Source organism: Lontra canadensis, unplaced genomic scaffold, assembly GCF_010015895.1.
Source record: "Lontra canadensis isolate GAN:19392208 unplaced genomic scaffold, GSC_riverotter_1.0 scaffold27, whole genome shotgun sequence".
In the NCBI taxonomy this organism is placed as follows: domain Eukaryota; kingdom Metazoa; phylum Chordata; class Mammalia; order Carnivora; family Mustelidae; genus Lontra; species Lontra canadensis.
In genome coordinates this window covers 3249115-3266962 of record NW_022631021.1, presented here as the reverse complement: position 1 = coordinate 3266962, position 17848 = coordinate 3249115, and the positions used below count along the sequence as shown (strand labels likewise).

At 37.3% G+C, this 17848-nt stretch overlaps 1 protein-coding gene across 1 annotated transcript in view; it reads left to right on the top strand.

Annotated features, from left to right (window-relative positions):
* CD109 (CD109 molecule) overlaps positions 1-17848 on the top strand; it is a 129878-nt gene that overhangs the window by 52800 nt on the left and 59230 nt on the right. Inside the window, exons 6-14 of the mRNA XM_032864356.1 lie at positions 4261-4300; positions 6977-7061; positions 11299-11395; positions 11648-11789; positions 12547-12656; positions 14952-15176; positions 16022-16123; positions 16211-16273; positions 17087-17263. Coding sequence (XP_032720247.1) covers positions 4261-4300; positions 6977-7061; positions 11299-11395; positions 11648-11789; positions 12547-12656; positions 14952-15176; positions 16022-16123; positions 16211-16273; positions 17087-17263 — 1041 coding nt within the window. The remainder of the gene's footprint in view (positions 1-4260; positions 4301-6976; positions 7062-11298; positions 11396-11647; positions 11790-12546; positions 12657-14951; positions 15177-16021; positions 16124-16210; positions 16274-17086; positions 17264-17848) is intronic.

The window sequence follows — 17848 nt, the reverse complement described above, 5'->3', positions numbered from 1 at the left end:
CTTAATCTTTAAATACAAATTAAATCCAGACACTGGAGACCAGTGCTGAAGCAGACTTTTGGGAAATTGAAACGTTATGAATGAACATAAATGTGCAAGTAAAAATCCACTCAGCACCTTTAGTTCTGTTTCTGGCATTTCTTTTTATTCCAGAAGCAAGAGTTAAAAGTTGCTGACCTGCATTTTACCATATATATATTTTAAAAGGTCATGTAGCATGTCATATTCCTTCAAGTTTATTAAAAATAGGAATTTTCTCAAGAGTTGCATGGCTTTGTGGCTAGAGAAGAGAAAGTCTGTAACTGGAATAGATGTTTTTAGCAATTCACATGTCTTTAATTTGCATCCAGTCATAGCATATTTTTTTAGGAACTAGTAAAAGTAGTGTATTTTCTCTTTTCTCTTTCATTTGACCGATGTTTTGAACATATACCGTCCCAATGAACTATTGGTTTAGGGACAAGGGGAATAAAGAAATTGCAGAGATTACTGAGAATACCTCCTGGTTTGTCTTCTCCGTTTCTCCTTTAGAGTTTGTTTTGAAAGTCTAGTTGAGGGGCACCTGGGTGGCTCAGTGGGTTAAGCCGCTGCCTTCGCCTCAGGTCATGATCTCAGGGTCCTGGGATCGAGTCTCACATCGGGCTCTCTGCTCAGCAGGGAACCTGCTTCCCTCTCTCTCTCTGCCTGCCTCTCTGCTACTTGTGATCTCTCTCTGTCATATAAATAAGTGAAATCTTTAAAAAAAAAAAGTCTAGTTGAGACAGGCTTCCATCTCATACGAATCAAGGGGGAATGTATGTGGTAAGAGCGGGCTTTGTGAGGGAGCGCTTTCCCCATGGAAGAGTGACCACCTGGGACAAGCAGAACTGAGAGGATGTTGATGAGTCATGTATTCTTGCCCCTGGAAAGCGGTTGGCCTGCAAGATACGCTGCTCAAGTATTTACTCTTTCAGGTCAGCCTTCCTTTCCTGTTGCTGGCAGAGTGAATGAGCACAAACCATATTTGATGAGCTGGAATAAACATGAAAACTCATGTTGAGGCAGATTGTTTCTGTGGAACTGAAGGAAGATTGTTTAGCCAATGAAATCGTGCTTCCTACAAAAGCGCTGTATTTTTTTTTTTCCTTTTTCTTTCTTCTCCATTGTTCTAGCTAAGGTTAGTCAGTTTAGTTCAGCTAGAGTTGACATAGAACAGTTTGGAAATACATTTTATTTTTTAGATCAGGGTTAAGCAAGCTGTGGCCTGATGGCCAAATCCAGCCCAACAGCTACATCTGTTTTTGTAAATAAAGTTTTATTGGAACACACTCAGTCTCATTTACCTCTTGTCTCAAAGCAGAGTCGAGTGGTTGCAGCAGGAACCATATGGGCTTGCAAAGCCTAAAATATTTGCTATCTGGCTCTTTGTGGGAAAACTTCATAAATACCTGTTTAGGCTTATGAAAGTATTCAGTATCAGTATTTTTATGGTTATATATGACAAATTGCTATTAATTCTCTGATTTATTATTAGTTTCAAGTATTTCAATATCTTATATCAGTCCTGATGATAGGTTTTATAAATATATTTAATAAAAATCACTAAACTCATTGTGGGAATTGGTATGACCCGATTGCCTAATGGATAATATGTTGGAAATTACAAAACTCATTTCTGCTTTTGAAACCCCTTGGAAAGTAAAAGAATTTATTTCTTGATTTGCATTTCACCACTTATAAACACCCTGGGAAAACCTCATCCAGGACAAAGCACCCTGTCAGCGCTCAGTTACAAAATGATTTTGTGATTTACTGGAACAATTTAAACTGACAGTGAAAAGAAACACTTCTTTGCTGCCTATTAGTGTTGCATGCAGTTGGCATCTTCTACTCTTTGACATTTATATTCCTTCCAAGTACAGGGCAGAGAATTAAGGTTCCTCTGTGGGCCATTTGCCAAATGGCCATGTCTCTTTAGGGTTGTCTGATTCTTCTCATGAAAAGGTTGTTTCAATTTCTGGTAGGAGATGCTGTATGATAATTGAGGCCAAGCTGAGGAGCCCTGTAAGAACCAGCCTGCGGACAAGAATCCATTTGTTCATTTGTTTATACATACATTCATTCAACAAACATTGAAGGCATGCTGCATTAGGTGCTGGGTCCCCAGTGATTTCATAGTCTGTTCTAGGATATGGATACAAAGCAGATAATTATAATATATTGTGTTAAGTACAACAATTGAGTTATACACGAGTTATTATGGGAGGGAATGGTATCTAACTCAGTAGGGGGAAAGGCACATAAGAAAAGGTCCCTGGGCGAGGCTAAGTCCTGTTAAAGAAGTCCAACACATTCTGTAGGACATTCAGGTGGAGATGTACAGAAAGTGGACTTGAGTCTGCATCTCTGGGCTGAGGTATGCATCAGAGATAAAGATTTAGGAGTCTTGAGTATAGAGATGGCAGTTAAAACGAGGAGAGTTGATGAGCTCACTTAAGGGTCTGAAGAATGGCAAGAGCCTCAGGCTCCGGGTCGGTAGGGCCCACATTTCGGGAGCAGAAAGAGAGGACCACTAAAGAAACAAGAAAGTAGTCAGAAAGATACTTAGGAGTACCAAGAGAACAAAAGAGCTGAAAATGTTTTTAGACCGAATGAAAGAGGAGATAGTAAACAGAGAGATGGAAAATCAGGAGTTATCAGGGATGAGGAATAATGCAGGAAGCATGAAAGGAGAATTCATTTCAAATGTAATTCATATAACTACGTATCTGTTAAATAATTGCCTAAAACTTGGTTTCAAGGCTGTTGTTTAACGTAGGCCCAAACAAATCAGTTGATTTCCTACATTTGTCAAATCTAATACTATTTACCTAACACATATTGATTGAGCACTTTTTTGGTATTAGACACTCTTAGGCTGGCAGCTCAAGGGATAAACGTGAGGGGTAAAAAAATCAAGCAAGGACCTGGCCCTCAAAGAACTTGCAGCAAGATAAACTATATCCCTAAATATTTATGATACACTTTTTACAGGGTGCGAAGGGACAGAAGGAAGAACTAAAGAGCATGGAGGGTCGGAGTGCTGAGATTGCTCTTAAATTGGGGATTCAGGGAAGCAGTAATGTTTGAGCTAAGTCTCGGAAGATGAGTAGGGATGGAAGTAATGTATAGGTCAAGCTTAGGGGAGAGTAGGAGCCAAAGCACAGTACATGAAACTGGAAACAAATTAGAATTTATAAAGGAACCTAATATAGGTAATTTGTAACATTCCTATATAGGACATGAAAACAATTTAAGATAGAAGCCACAAATGTAGATTCTTATGACTTTGATCAACACAATTTTTTTGGGATCTACTTTAAATGACATCATCGAGATCAAGTTTTAGACAATTATTTTGTTGGCATATAAGCGGTTACATTTGTTTCATACTTTGATTGCACTCTATCCTTTTAAGATTAAAAATAACTTGTTCAGTTGATTTAGATTAACAAAGGATGATTTCAAAAACTAATATTCTGTAGTTAGATCTGTGTAGTTGCTTTGATAAACATAGGGAATCAGATTTAGAATACGAATTTTATTGGTGGAACTACTTAGTGATATCAAAGAAGTTCTAGTTAATATGTTACTTATATGGACTTAGGGTGGACAGAAATATGGGAAACTAGAAAAAATGATATAATAAGAGGCCACATATTTTCTCGTTGATCTTGGAAAAGGAAATAGTTAACAATATTTGTTAAAATAGGGTAGAATATATTGTATTGCTTTAAGGTTTGCACAAGAAAATGAAAGGTAGAAGATGTTGGTCCAAGATGACTTTGTATTTTTGATTATGTATAAATACTTAAAATATGTGTAACTTTATTTTCTTTATTGGTTTTTTTGAGAGTGATATTCAAAACAAATTTGAAGTCATAGTTTGGCATGTGGTATTCTTGCTTCATAAATTTCTAAAGCATCTAATTTAATTTAGTTTTCATTTCACAAATGATGGAAGTCAAATTAAACAGTTTGTTCACATGACCTGCAGTGAAATATAGAGACAGGTCACCTTTTTATGTTAGTGAATTGACAAGAAACACTAAATGAAATCCCAGAGGCTTCATGTCGCGGATGACTAAGAGTAAACTTCCACAAGTTAAAATTAACTGTTTTGCTCATTAAATCATTATAAATGCAATTAAAAATAATTACCTATATCTTTCTATGTAAGTAAGCAAGCAAAATAATTTAATAATAACTCATGTTTTCTTGTCTTTTTTTTCCTCCCAATAGGACCAGACATATTATCAATCATTTCAGGTTTCAGAATATGGTAAGAGTTCTTCAATTTATTCTGAAAGAAAAAAATATTTGTTACTTTCCACAGAGATAAGAGAAATTTCCAAGAGATATGTTATTTAAAGTACAAATGCTAGTGAGGGTAAATTCCTGGTGTTTCTTACAGACCTACCTAAACATATTTTTTCCTTTGTAAAAGATATAGAAGGTTATTATAATGAAAAATATACAGAACAGATCACCTGGAGTCCCATTATGTGGTCTCTCTTATGCATACTTTTTTTGTTTTTCTACTTCATTGTGATCTTAACATACTTTAGTTTTTGCAAATTTTTTTTTTAAGATTTTATTTATTTATTTGATAGGCAGAGATCACGAGTAGGCAGAGAGGCAGGCAGAGAGAGAGAGGGCAGCAGGCTCCCGCTGAGCAGAGAGCCTGATGTGGGGCTAGATCCCACTACCCTGGGATCATGACCTGAGCCAAAGGCAAGAGGCATTAACCCACTGAGCCACCCAGGTGCCCCGTAAATTTTTTTTGACACAACAGTTATTTCCCCTATTTTTCATTTGGTTGGCTTTGGTAAAGATGGTCTGTTTGACTTGGGCAAATCCTTTTCTTGCAGGTGTCACATTTATATAACAGTTAGACATGCATAGATAAAAATAGCATGGCCCAACTAGTTTGTTGGTGGATGGAGAGGAAGGAAAGGTAAGACTAGGATCTCATCTGTTAGCATAGGATCTGACTGTTAGTTATAATTTGGATGGCTGTTTTGAGGTTACACATGAGATTTTTCATTTGATTTGTGTTACTTTTTGACACTGTATCTCATTCAGGCAATAGAAATTCTGGAAAGTGGTTTGTTCACACCTTAGTGGCTCAGAGTCCACATATCTCATACAGCACTGGTCACTCCTAAGTCTCATAATCCACGAGAACAGGGATCAGCAAATTTTAGGCTCTGTGGTCCTTATGTCTTTGTCATAACTACTCAATGTTGCTACGGTCATAGGAAGTAGCCATCGACAATATGTAAGTGAATGTGGCTGTGACCCAATGAAATTTTATTTAGAGAAACGGAAATGAAAGTTTCCTATAATTGTTACATGTCATAAAATATTCTTTTGATTCCCCCCCAATGAATTAAAAATTTATGAACTCTTCTTAGCTCATGCTGGTTGTCGTTTACTGACCCCTGATCTGGAACTGTGTTTTTCAAATTGGGGGTCACTTACCACATGTGGCTATTGAGTGCTTGAAGAATGACTAGTCCAAGTGGAAATGTGCTCTAAGTGGGTTAATGATCAGATTTTGAAAACTTAGTTAAAAAAAAAAAGGAAAATAGCTCATTAGTAGTAATTTTTTTGTATTGAGCACATGTTGAAATGATAATATTTTATGTATATGGCATCAAATAAAATACTACAAAGATTAATTTCACATGCTTCCTTTTACTTTTTAAATGTGGCTACTAGAAATTTAAAATTATACATGTGGCTCACATTTTATTTCTTTTGGATCACCCTGATCTAGAAGAAGAAATTGGAAGTGGCCAAGGTTTATCTAGGCTATTTTCATTTCACATAGAGGTGGTGCTGGGTGGTTATATGTTGTTGAATTGGATATAGTGGAGGTGGGGAACTGATTGCCAACCCATGATGTTTGAGGAATGGACATTTGAATTCTTTGTTCTAAGGAAATTCCACCTCTGAGTGGATCATATGGCTTTCTTGGCCCGCCAGTCCTAGATTTGTCTAGGACTATCTTGACGTACTAATGGCCTTTGGCCTGGTCTGGAGCTGGAGGTTTGATCTATGCTGTTGACCCATTGGCCTTAATTGAATGGTGAGGTGGTTTGTAATGAGACTGATCTATTTGTTGAGCTAGTGAAGTTTGAGAAAAAAATTTCTATAGACTGGAAGGATACAATATTTTTTTACTCTGGTGGTATGCTTTATATCAAATAGTGTCCATATTTATAAAATATTTCACATCCTAATTATATAAAGCTGACCAAAGTAGGGATTTTTTACTTTGAGATTGCCCTCAGAAATCACTGTCATGCAAGAAAAGCATCATTACTTTGTAGTCATATCTTAGTGATTAACTCAGAAATCCTACTGCACAACTTTCCCTTCATTGCATTCCATGACATTTAACTGTCCCCAGATTCATCTTTGATTGTCTCAAAGAATAAGGATTCTGTATGACTGCATACATGGTACCATGCAGAGGGGGAGTCTTAGGGCCCTAGGATGTGCTTTTAGTAACCACACTGGAGAATGGTCCTAGGGAAAGGGCTGCTCTAGACGCAACTATTTAACACCTGGCGTGGGAGTATTTTAACAAGCAGTAAGGGAGCACTAATGGGAGATGCCTGGTCTCCCACCATCCAGATGCCTTAGCATCTAGGATTCTGGCTACAATACAGGTTCTACTGTTGAGAAACTTCCAGTGACACAAGTGTCCAGAGCAACTGGCCCCCACTGTCACCGTCTAGTCATCAGCCTCATAGGGTTTCTCATTTTGGCCGAAATGAAGTGCTTTTCATCTATCTGTGTGTTAATGTGTCTTTGGAGTCTAAGGAATCTAAGTTCAAATAGTACCAATTGTTGACTTCTTTGGAACAACTTAGTCTTTATTTTGTTAAGTTAAAAATGATAGTAAAATAGATTCATTGAGATATTTACATTTGCTTCTCTTTTTCAGTACTACCCAAATTTGAAGTTACTTTGCAGACACCATTATATTGTTCTTTGAATTCTAGGAGCTTAAATGGTACTGTCACAGCTAAGTAAGTATCATTTCTTTTAAATGGCTATATACTGTTATAAAACTGATCAAGAGCTCATTATATACTCCATAATATTAGCACCATGTTCTGTTTATTAAAATACCCCAATGAGTAGGAAACAAATATCTGTAATAACTAATTAAGCACGGGACTTGTCTGTACAGGTCTTTGTATCCACCTGCCTGCTTCCACGCTGATCCAATCCTGAAGTATTTCCCACAGACGAGGATCTTTCTGAGACTAGTTGGGATTTACATAATAGATTGTTCCAGATTAAAAAAGAAATTGTATCTTTATCCCTCATTCAGCTGACATGGATCGAGGCTACTTAGGTCTTCTTTGATCTTAATTCTTTTCTGTCAGTAATGGAGGTTGAATCTTGAGGGAGGAATTTGGTTGTCTTAATGCAATTAGCAAACGAGTAAGAAGTTCTCCCTCCTCATTGTTTCAGTGGACGTACACAGAGAGACTCCATCCCACCCGTATATAGGTGTATCATGGCTCTCATTATTTTGATCTGCTGGCTCGAACAGCAGAGGGTTTCATTTTGGGGCGGCAGAAAGCATCCCGAGAGTCCCAGCCTACCAGAGTTATTCCAGAACCGATCTTATGTAGCTTTCATTTTTTTAAAAAAAGTTTTTATTTATTTATTTGACAGACAGAGATCACAAGTAGGCAGAGAGGCAGGCAGAGAGAGAGAGAGAGGAGGAAGCAGGCTCCCTGCTGAGCAGAGAGCCCGATGTGGGGCTCGATCCCAGGACCCTGGGATCATGACCTGAGCTGAAGGCAGAGGCTTTAACCCACTGAGCCATCCAGGCGCCCTGTAGCTTTCATTTTTGATGTGTGACTAGCTGTGCTTTGGTTCCTGAAATTTATTTAGTTTCAGAATTTATTTGTAATGGCTGATAAATACTGGACTCCCTCTCACTGCTTTCTCATAGCCATATTCTTCTCTTGGTGAGGGTTGTGGCAGTGGCAAGTGACGGGCAGTCAATCTCCTGGTGGAAGAAACCCACAGACAAAACGTTCTGAGGACTCCTACTTCAGATTTTATTTGAAAAACAAAAACAAAACAAAACACAAAAACCAACCCATGTGAAAATCCTCTGACACAAAAGCAAAAATGTGTCTACAATTTATATACCAACTTAGTGTTCTGCCTGTGTTCAACTAAGAGGTGGCTTCTAATATGAATTTGGGTACTGTGGATGGATTTATGGTTTAAAAAACAAGTAAATGCCTGCATTTTACAAAATTATTATCCTGTCCTTGATCTTAGCTGAAGGCTAAGGATTCTGAGTTTTATTTTGAGTTCTTTGACTAGAGTTTTTAGAACAGTGAGTGCAAATCCACACAAACCATCAGCGTCCTCGTGGATTAGGTTGAGTGTGGAAACCTTCTTAGCTTCTGGTTTTTGGTTTTCAGGGCTATGCCAGGGAATTCAGTACAATCACTTAGAACAGTGATTCTTGAGCTCTGGTAACTCTTCAGAAAGTTTTATATACAACTTTGGGGAGGGGGATGTGAGGATACCCTGATACCCTCCTCCCTGCTAGCCTGGTAAGAATTCTTATAGGAGCATCTCTTTAGGTGCTAGAAGGGATGCTGCCGGTTCAGGAGTTGCTTAGTTAAGCCAATTAGGTTTAAAAAAAAAAGAAAAAAGAACTCTTCGAGTTTCATCTGGATTCTCATTTGTTGAGCCTCTTTGAAATACCACTGTCTGAGAACAACATGGCCATTGTGATGGCCCCTGTTTTTTTTTTTTTTTTTTAGCATTCACCACATCCTACTCACATCCTTTTCCTTAGGATGCCTGCAGTCAAGGTTCCGCAGAAGTAGAGCCAGAAGGAGATACATATTAAGAGGTTGTTGTGAGGAACGGGCTTACATGATTGTGTGTGGGGGGGCGGCTTACATTCACAATGAGGATATACTTTACATCTTTGCAACAGATTAAGGAAATCTTTTGACCAGCAGAGTATTTTATCAGTCTATAAAAATTGGTGTAGACCTATTCTATAAATACTGTGTCCCGCAGAAAATGGAGATGTGTTGATGAGGATGATGATCCTGTGAGTGGTTAATAAACAGTTTGGGCTTTTCTTTTGGTCATAGCCATCTGTCCATCAAGGCATGGTTAAGGTGAGGAACATTGCTGGGAATTTCCCAGAGAAGAAGGTTAACAGTCTCTTTTTGGTTTAGAAATCTTTTTTATTTTTATTTTTTTTAAATTTTAAAAGATTTTTTTTTTAAAGATTTTTATTTATTTATTTGACAAAGACAGAGATCACAAGTAGGCAGAGAGGCAGGTAGAGAGAGAGGGGGAAGCAGGCTCCCTGCTGATCCCAGGATCAGCTGATCATGACCCAAGCCAAAGGCAGAGGTTTAACCCACTGAGCCACCCAGGAGCCCCTGGCTTAGAAATCTTTAACTGAGTTGAATAAAAATCTGCATTTATTTATTGGGTTTGATGTGAACATCTGCTCACTATTCCCACCTCATTAAAATAAATAGTAGACTTTTCCCCACTGACCACAGAGGGTTCTAGAGGATTGTAAAGAAAATAATGTAGCATGCATCTAGTAATTTCTATATATTCTGCAGACAGTAAAATCGAAAAAAATATTTTTTAGGCTAAGGTTTATTTAAGTGTATTTATTATTTGATAAATTGAGACATGTGTCTTTGAAATGACATGAAAAAAAGGGTGGGAGAAACATGAACTATAACTGGCCGGTTCAATTTTTTAGGTATCATTTTGTAAACCTTTTGTGCTATGGCTATTTAAAAAAAAAAAAAATCCTTGTTTTGTTAATGGCACTACCCTAGAATATGCTTGATTTGCTTTTTAAAATGTTGTCAAACTATTATTTTCTAAATCATTAGTTTATTCCAAATGCTTCCCGACTTATTTAGGACAATAATTATCAGTATCCTTGTTTCATAATCATCATAATCAGCTTGAGGCAAAGAAGGCTAAATCTGCTTCACATTTAAACAAAAATAAAAAAATATTTGTGTCTGAGAATACATTAAATGATGTCTGGATTTTCAAGCCCCTGGTACTCTCATGTGATAGAACTCTTTTAAAATATAATGTTTTGGTAACCTTATGCATTTATTTAAGCTTTAACAAGATACAAGAACTGTTAAGTTTTGAGGACTCTCTTTTGAATGAATGAACTTTGTGCTGAAGTTGCTGACCACGGTTGCAACTGACTTTACTGTTTTCATTTGGAAGGTGGTATGTTTGAAAATGTATTTGTTTCATTCTCCTCAATTTGGAATGTACTGCATTTCACCGTTGGCTTTTGAGTTGAGCTGATCCAGATGAGGAGCCGTTTCTGTGTTCAACTAATGGATTCAGGAAACAGGAGTTTACTGTTAGATTTATAGAGTGTGGAGCAAAACTGACTTCCACATTTGGTTGAGCATTTATTGCACAATAGAAATGGAAGGAACCCAGGAAACACATTTAAAAAAGGCTTTCTGGCAGTAAAATGGTTTACCAAAGATTGCCTCTCTTTTTCACATGAAGAGATTTTCCCATCATGAGAGAGGATTAAAATTAATACATAAAATATAAAGCAGCAGAGATGAGATGTGACTCCAGAAAATAATTTTGGTACTATGGGTAAAAAATTACTCTTCTTTTATATTTTTCTGCACAAAGCCAAGTTTTGATAACCATGAGCACATTTGGTGCCGCAGTGTGTTTGGTTTAATAAACCCTTCTGGGTAATATTGGAACAGGCAACAGTGAGCCTTGGCGATTGCAATTTCAACTACCATTTAAAAATGTTCAAAAGCAGCAAAGTGTCCTGGGCATGCAGTTAATGGGCCAGTCTAGATTTCTAGGAATAAAACGTTTTTGTAACTTAAAAAAAAAAAATCTTTGGACAGGAAACTGCATTTGCAATTATAATCAGATTTTTCTCTGCAGTGTCTAAAATGGTTAGAGGTGAAGTATGTGCTATGAACTGTTTTTGAAGTATTGTCATTAAAAGTCTTCTCATTTCAGAGACTTAATTTCAAGGATCACCATTGATTAAGGATATTCCTAGTTGTGATTAGTTTTAAAAATTTGCAGTGAGAGTATTTTTAAAAATATAATTCTTTTAAGTTGGATTGCCAGTGATGCTATTGAAAGTAATATTTTCTTTTTTGGAAAGTCATATTTTCATGTGCTGTTTTGATACTATCAAGTTGAAAATGTAAAAAAATTATTATTTTTCAGGTATATGTATGGGAAGCCCGTGAAAGGAGATGTAACACTTACATTTTTACCTTTATCCTTTTGGGGCATGAAGAAAAATATTACAAAAAATTTTAAGGTAACTTTTACCAAGATCTTATGACCTCAAATGGGGAAACACTATACGTATACTTTTACTAGAAACAAGATTTCATACTGAATTAACAAAGATTGAGTGTAAGAAAATCAAGAGTTTTTTAGAATTGGACAGATGAGAATCTACCCATTTATACTTCAGAGCCATCATATTTTGTGACTCAGTTTGAATTTTATTTCTAAAATTTGAATTGCTAAAGTGAAGAATAAAATTGAATTATTTTAAACAAAACAGATAAATGGATCTGCAAACTTCTCTTTTAATGATGAAGAGATGAAAAAAGTAATGGATTTTTCAGAAGGGCTTTCTGAACACATGTATCTGTCTTCCCCTGGGCCGGTAGAAATTTTAGCCACAGTGACAGAATCACTTACAGGTTTGTAGACGTTGAAGTGAAGGTAAAGCTGCTTATGTGGTGCTGCTCTCTCTCCTTTCTTGTTACGACTAGCACATTCATGTGGGAGCCTTTCTAAAGATGCTACTTAATTCTGAAATTGTCATGTCTGTTAATTAGTGTCACTTGCAGAATGTTTTCATTATGAAGGAGAAACTTCTTTTCTTTCTTTTCATTTTCATTTTAAATTTTGGGGGGGAATACCTATTTTCTACCAGTCTGTGCTTCAACCACATGTAATAGGTATTTGTAATTTTCTCCATTTCTCCTTTCTTTTCAACCTGGGAACTACATGGAAAGGCCTGTTTTTTCAGCCGACTAACCACCTTCTGTTTTGTGTTTATGTGTGTGTGTTTTTAATCATTTAATATCTTCTGAGCTCTTGTCTGCTCATGGACAGTTCTTTTTCAATAATAAAATAAAGGTTAAATGCTTGGATCTTTCTGTTGCTATCCACAGCTTTCACGAGACCTCGAAGGAGCAAAAAATGATTCAGTCTGTGGCCTTAATCTTCAGTGTCCATGTTGCGGTTGGGCACAGCATTAACAGTGCTTAGAACGGGTCCCTGGAAGCTGTAATAGAACCATATGGTTCTCTTTATGACCAAGCCAGTGTGGGAATGAGGCTTCTGTGCCCCATTAACTTCTTGGGGATGTAGCTTAGATAGAGAAATTGGATGAATAGAAGCTGTTGGTGAACAATAACATTTGGTTTCTAAATGGTGCAATTTCCAAAACAGGTATCTCAAGAAATGCAAGTTCTAATGTATTTTTCAAGCAACATGATTACATCATTGAATTTTTTGATTATGCTACTGTCTTGAAGCCATCTCTCAACTTCACAGCCACTGTAAGTTGGCATGCTTATTAATGATCTAAAGCAGCAAGTTCAGTTTAATGAAACAGAATGGCAGATAATATTTTTGGTGCTTTTCAAAAAAATATTAAACTCAAAGTAGATAGATTACTTTTCCCCCTTAGATATATGAGGTATGTAGAATTGTTCCCAAATGACCTTTGTCTGAGTTTACTTAAAAAGTAGTCTCCGACAAACGTATTTTCCTCAAAATTTATTTAATAAGGAATTTAAGTTAGATTTGGATTGCTACATTGAAGCTTTTATAAATTACTTGAAAGAATTAAGTGTCAGTCAAAAAATTTCAATTTCAATTTGATTTTCATAATGATTAATTTTAGTTCTAGCAAAGATCTTGCATTAAAAATTATCAACAATTACTCTTTTTTTAAAATTTAACACTTATTGAGTGAATTTTGACAGTGTGCAAGGCAGGGTGCTGGGTGAGGCTTACAGAGCTAAGAAGAATCCAGTCCCTACCCTGGATTTACAGTTTTTGTGATGGTGACAAGAAAGTATACACACAAGTATGATTTAAGGCAGGATAAGGTCAGTGTCATGCATACATTTCTCTAGTGATTTAAAGCAGGGGTTGGCAAACTTTTTCTGCAAAGGACTGGATAGTAAATAATTTTAGCTTTGTGATACATATGGTCCCTGTGACAGCTACCCAACTCTGCCATTATAGCATGAAAGCAGCCTTAACTACTTTGTAACAAAGTCTGGGTGGCTGTGTTCCAGTAAAACTTTATTTACAAAAAGCCTGGATTCGGCCTTCTTGCCTGCCATAGTTGCTGACCTCTGGTTTAAAGAAGGAAGGTATGACTTCTTGTTGAATGGATCAAGAAAAGTTTTAGATAGTTTCTAATTTCAATGATCACATAATTTAGTTTGAACAAGTAAGGAAAAAAACCCTTGAGGCTGCAAATGGTAACTTTCAAATGAGTAGAGTGAGACAATAAGAGTCTGGGAGGAGAAGTTGGCTTGGGATAGGGAAGAGGGTCATTAAAGGATGCTTTATGGAAGGGGAAGATTTAAGCTATTTGCTAAAAGATCAGAAGGGTATTATTTTAGTTTTTCAAAGATTTTATTCATTTATTTATTTTAGAGAGAGAGAGCGAGAGAGTGCAAGTGTGAGCTGGTGGAGGAGCAGAGGGGGAGGGAAGGAGAAAGGTAAAGAACCTCAAGCGGACTCCACGCTGAGTGTGAGCCTGATGTGGGGCTCGATCCCATGACCCTGAGATTGTGACCTGAGCCAAAACCAAGAATCAGACACTAACCAGCTGAGCCACTCAGGCGCCCAATATTAGTAAATGTTTGGTGTGGGGGTGAAAGGTGGGGAACAAGATGAGCTGAGACAAGTAAAGACCCCTCTTTGCCAAGTTCAGGTGCATTCACCTGGATGGGTACAGTTGTAGCAGGGAGTTGTGTCCGGGGTTGGTGAGACAGAGAACAGGAGGCAAACTGTGGGAGGTTGTCAAGAATCCTAAATGGCACATGCATGTTTTTGAACTTTATGCTGTAGGCAGTGAAGAGCCTAGGAGCCTTACGAATGTGGGAAGGGTATGGCGAAAGCCGTATTCCAGGGAGATGGATGGGGCTGTGTGTGGGAGGATGGCTGCAGCTCAGGTGGGAGGTGGTGAGGAAGCTTGAGGGGGGATGTGCTAATGGAGAGGATGCAAGACAGAAGTACGAGACTTGATGTATATTTGATCTGGGAGGTGGGAAGAGGGAGGGGTAACTGAGAGAAGGGAAGTCTGGCAAAATTGTGGTGTTAGCAAAAATAGGAGAGGCAGGATGGTTGCTCAGTGATAGATGCACTGAATTTGAGTTGACAGGGATACTTAAGTAGAAGTTGTCTGCAAGTGGAAATTGGAAGTGTTGAGTATGAACTCCAGAGCAAGGTGAAGAAAGCAGTAGGAGTGCTGAGACCTTTGAGAAAAAGAGAAGCGCAGGTAACTGATAATTTAGCCTTGACAAGTTTCCACATTTAGGAAGAGGGACGTGGAACCCAAAAGGACACGTGAGGATGCAGAAAGAGGGCTCTGAAATAAAGAAGGTTGTTGTGGAGCCATAGAAGGCAAGAGAAGCCATACTAACAAGAGGGGAATGGTCAGTGGTGTTGGAAGCCTAGGGAGAGACCACTTCATCTCGAAGTTAGGGTACTGCCAACAGTTTTTGAGAATTCATTTTCATCAGAATACCACTGATGGGGACTGGATTCATTTGAACTTAAAAGCTTTGCTTTTCTTGTTACCTGTTTTTAAAATGTTGTGTTTTGACAATTAGGTGAAGGTAACCCGTGCTGATGGCAATCAACTGACTTTTGAAGAAAGAAGAAATAATGTAGTTATAACAGTGACACAGAAAAATTCTTCTGAGTACTGGAACAGATGGAATAGCAGAAATCAGGAAACAGGAGCTGTCCAGATCATAAATTATACCCTCCCCCAAAATGGAATCTTTAAGATTGAATTCCCAATCTTGGATGATTCCAGTGAGCTACAGTTGAAGGTGCCATTTGTTTTTCATTGTTATGTTACTATAATATCATTAAAATTGTAATCTCATGGTAGGTACTCAAACCGTTAGAGGTCAAAGTGCACAGGAAGTAGGAAGTAGACACATGTTTCTATTTTTAAAAATGGAGGAAGACGTTATAAACAATTTAGTAACAGCGGCTTGAGGGATGGACCAAGTACTTCCTTGTAAATTTATTTTAAAGAGCACAGTAAAATATAGCGCTCTGAAGATATGATGAAACTCCTCAGATTCCCAGCATAGGTTGGTTTTCAATCATTTGAAAGTGTATTTTGGCAGGAGCTGAAATGAAGAGGAAAACATTTTTTTTAAACCTATGCTCCTTTGCTGAACTCTTCTCAGAGGGTCTCATTTGAGACACCCCAACAATTCCTGCTATCTTTCTTTTCATTGCTCAGCCCTGCCACAGGTTTTGTCCTTTGAGTTTTACTCTGAGTATTGGTAGATACATGAGTTGGTCTGATGTTTTGCTTGTAAATAAACTCTGTGTTGTGGAGAGAAGGAAAAGAGTCCTTTCTCATTTTGTTCTCTCTTCTCATTGTGTTTCTAGATAATGTACTTTCATTTCTGAAATAAATTAGGACTATGCTTTTTCCTCTTAGATTATGTTGATGAAGACCCCCTTCTGTGTTTTAAAGCTGTCACTTTCTTTATAAACTATAAAGTGAAGATCCAATGTCTGGAGAACATACTTTTTCTTTCTGCAAGAAAAAAGAGTAAAAGTGAATTTGCCTTTCAGGAATTGTTCAACAGATAGTATCCTTTCTCAGGGTGTTACTGAAGATGAAAATTTATAGCTCTCTTTTCTTCTATTATAGGCTTCTTTTCTTAATAGTGTGAGTAGCATGGCAGTTCATGGTATGTTTAAGTCTCCCAGTCAAACATACATCCAGCTGAAGACAAGAGATGAAAATGTAAAGGTAATGCCTACAGTCACTTATAATTACAATATAATTGTTCTCTTTTGCCATTCATATGTGCTTATTAATTAAGATTTTTTTTTCTAGGTGGGATCACCTTTTGAGTTGGTGGTTAGTGGCAATAAGCAATTGAAGGAGTTAAGCTACATGGTAATCTCTTATAGAATCTGAATTTATTATCTCTCTTTTTTCTTTTTTTAAAGATTTTATTTATTTATTTGACAGATAGAGATGACAAGCAGGCAGAGAGGCAGGCAGAGAGAGAGGGAAGCAGGCTCCCTGCTGAGCAGAGAGCCCGATGCGGGGCTCGATCCCAAGACCCTCGGATCATGACCCGAGCTGAAGGCAGAGGCTTTAACCCACTGAGCCACCCAGGCGCCCCCTGAATTTATTATCTCTTATAGGATCACCACGAATGATATCTACCTTATGTCTAAACTCATTAATTTTTAAAATTCAGTCTTATATCCTTTAGCCTGACCTTTTCATATTACAGTCAAAATTTCTTTTTTATTCCTTCACCTGTATTTGCATTTCCAACTTAAGATAATTAAATCTTGCATTATGTTTAAAATTTAATTTGCTTGAGATAAGCCATCTGAGTTTATTGTAGAAAATTATAAAGTATGAGAAAAACAAAATAAATAAATAAAAATTGCTACCCATAGCCTTGAATTTTGCTCATTCTGGTCTCCCCAGTGGTGCTCTATATTCCTCCCACTCAAAAACAGATTCTTGACTGTGAAGCTACTGTTGTCTCAATCAGTATTTCTTTTATCCTTTTCTGTCTCCTAGCTTATCCTCTCTGTGTTGGTCAGGGAAGTTTCTTTGCATTCATAAAGGCTTTGAAGTTGGTTTAAGTAAACGATTTGTGTGTGTGGTTAAAATTATGATGATTATAGCTGCAGCTAAGATTCTTACCAGCTTTGGCATAAAATGAAACTGTTCTACTCTTCTTTTCAGGTCGTATCCCGGGGACAGTTGGTGGCTGTAGGCAAGCAAAATTCAACAACCTTTTCTTTAACGCCAGAAAATACTTGGGCTCCAAAAGCCTGCATTATTGTGTATTATATTGAGGATGATGGGGAAATTATAAATGATGTTCTAAAAATCCCTGTTCAGCTTGTTTTTAAAAATAAGGTAAGATTAAAGGTAATGAATGATGTTAGAAGAAAACTTCGTATTAGTGAAGTCTGCGAAATGTTACTCTTTCTTTAGAAAAGTATCACTAAAAAAAAAGTATCACTAAAAAAATTGACTCAAAATTGAATCAGTTCTTCAACTGATAAGTTGAATATTCTTGATATTCATTTCCAGAACTATGGTTGAACCTTTTCATATTGTTACATGTATATTTTCACATGTGGAATTATTGGGTAGTGTGGGTCTTATTTTAAGTTATGATTCTTGGCTTTAAGACTTTGACTGAATTCCGTGAGGCTATTTCAGGATTTCTCTGATGGTGGAGTTGATATTGCTGTGGCATGGAATTCCAGCGGCGATTATAGAATTTGTGTGGTGCTGATATTGGCGTGAGAGTGAAATGAAGGGGTGGGAGGGTGGGAGGCCGTCAGCAGTGATATGTGGAAGTGGAGCCTGGATTTGGTTTATCCGTTTCATTGGCCCGGAAACTCACCCAGGACAGATCGGCAGTAAGCCTGGCTACCTTGCATGTGGAGATCGGTGTGGAGTTTGTTCTCCAAAAGCACAAGGGATTTTTATAGC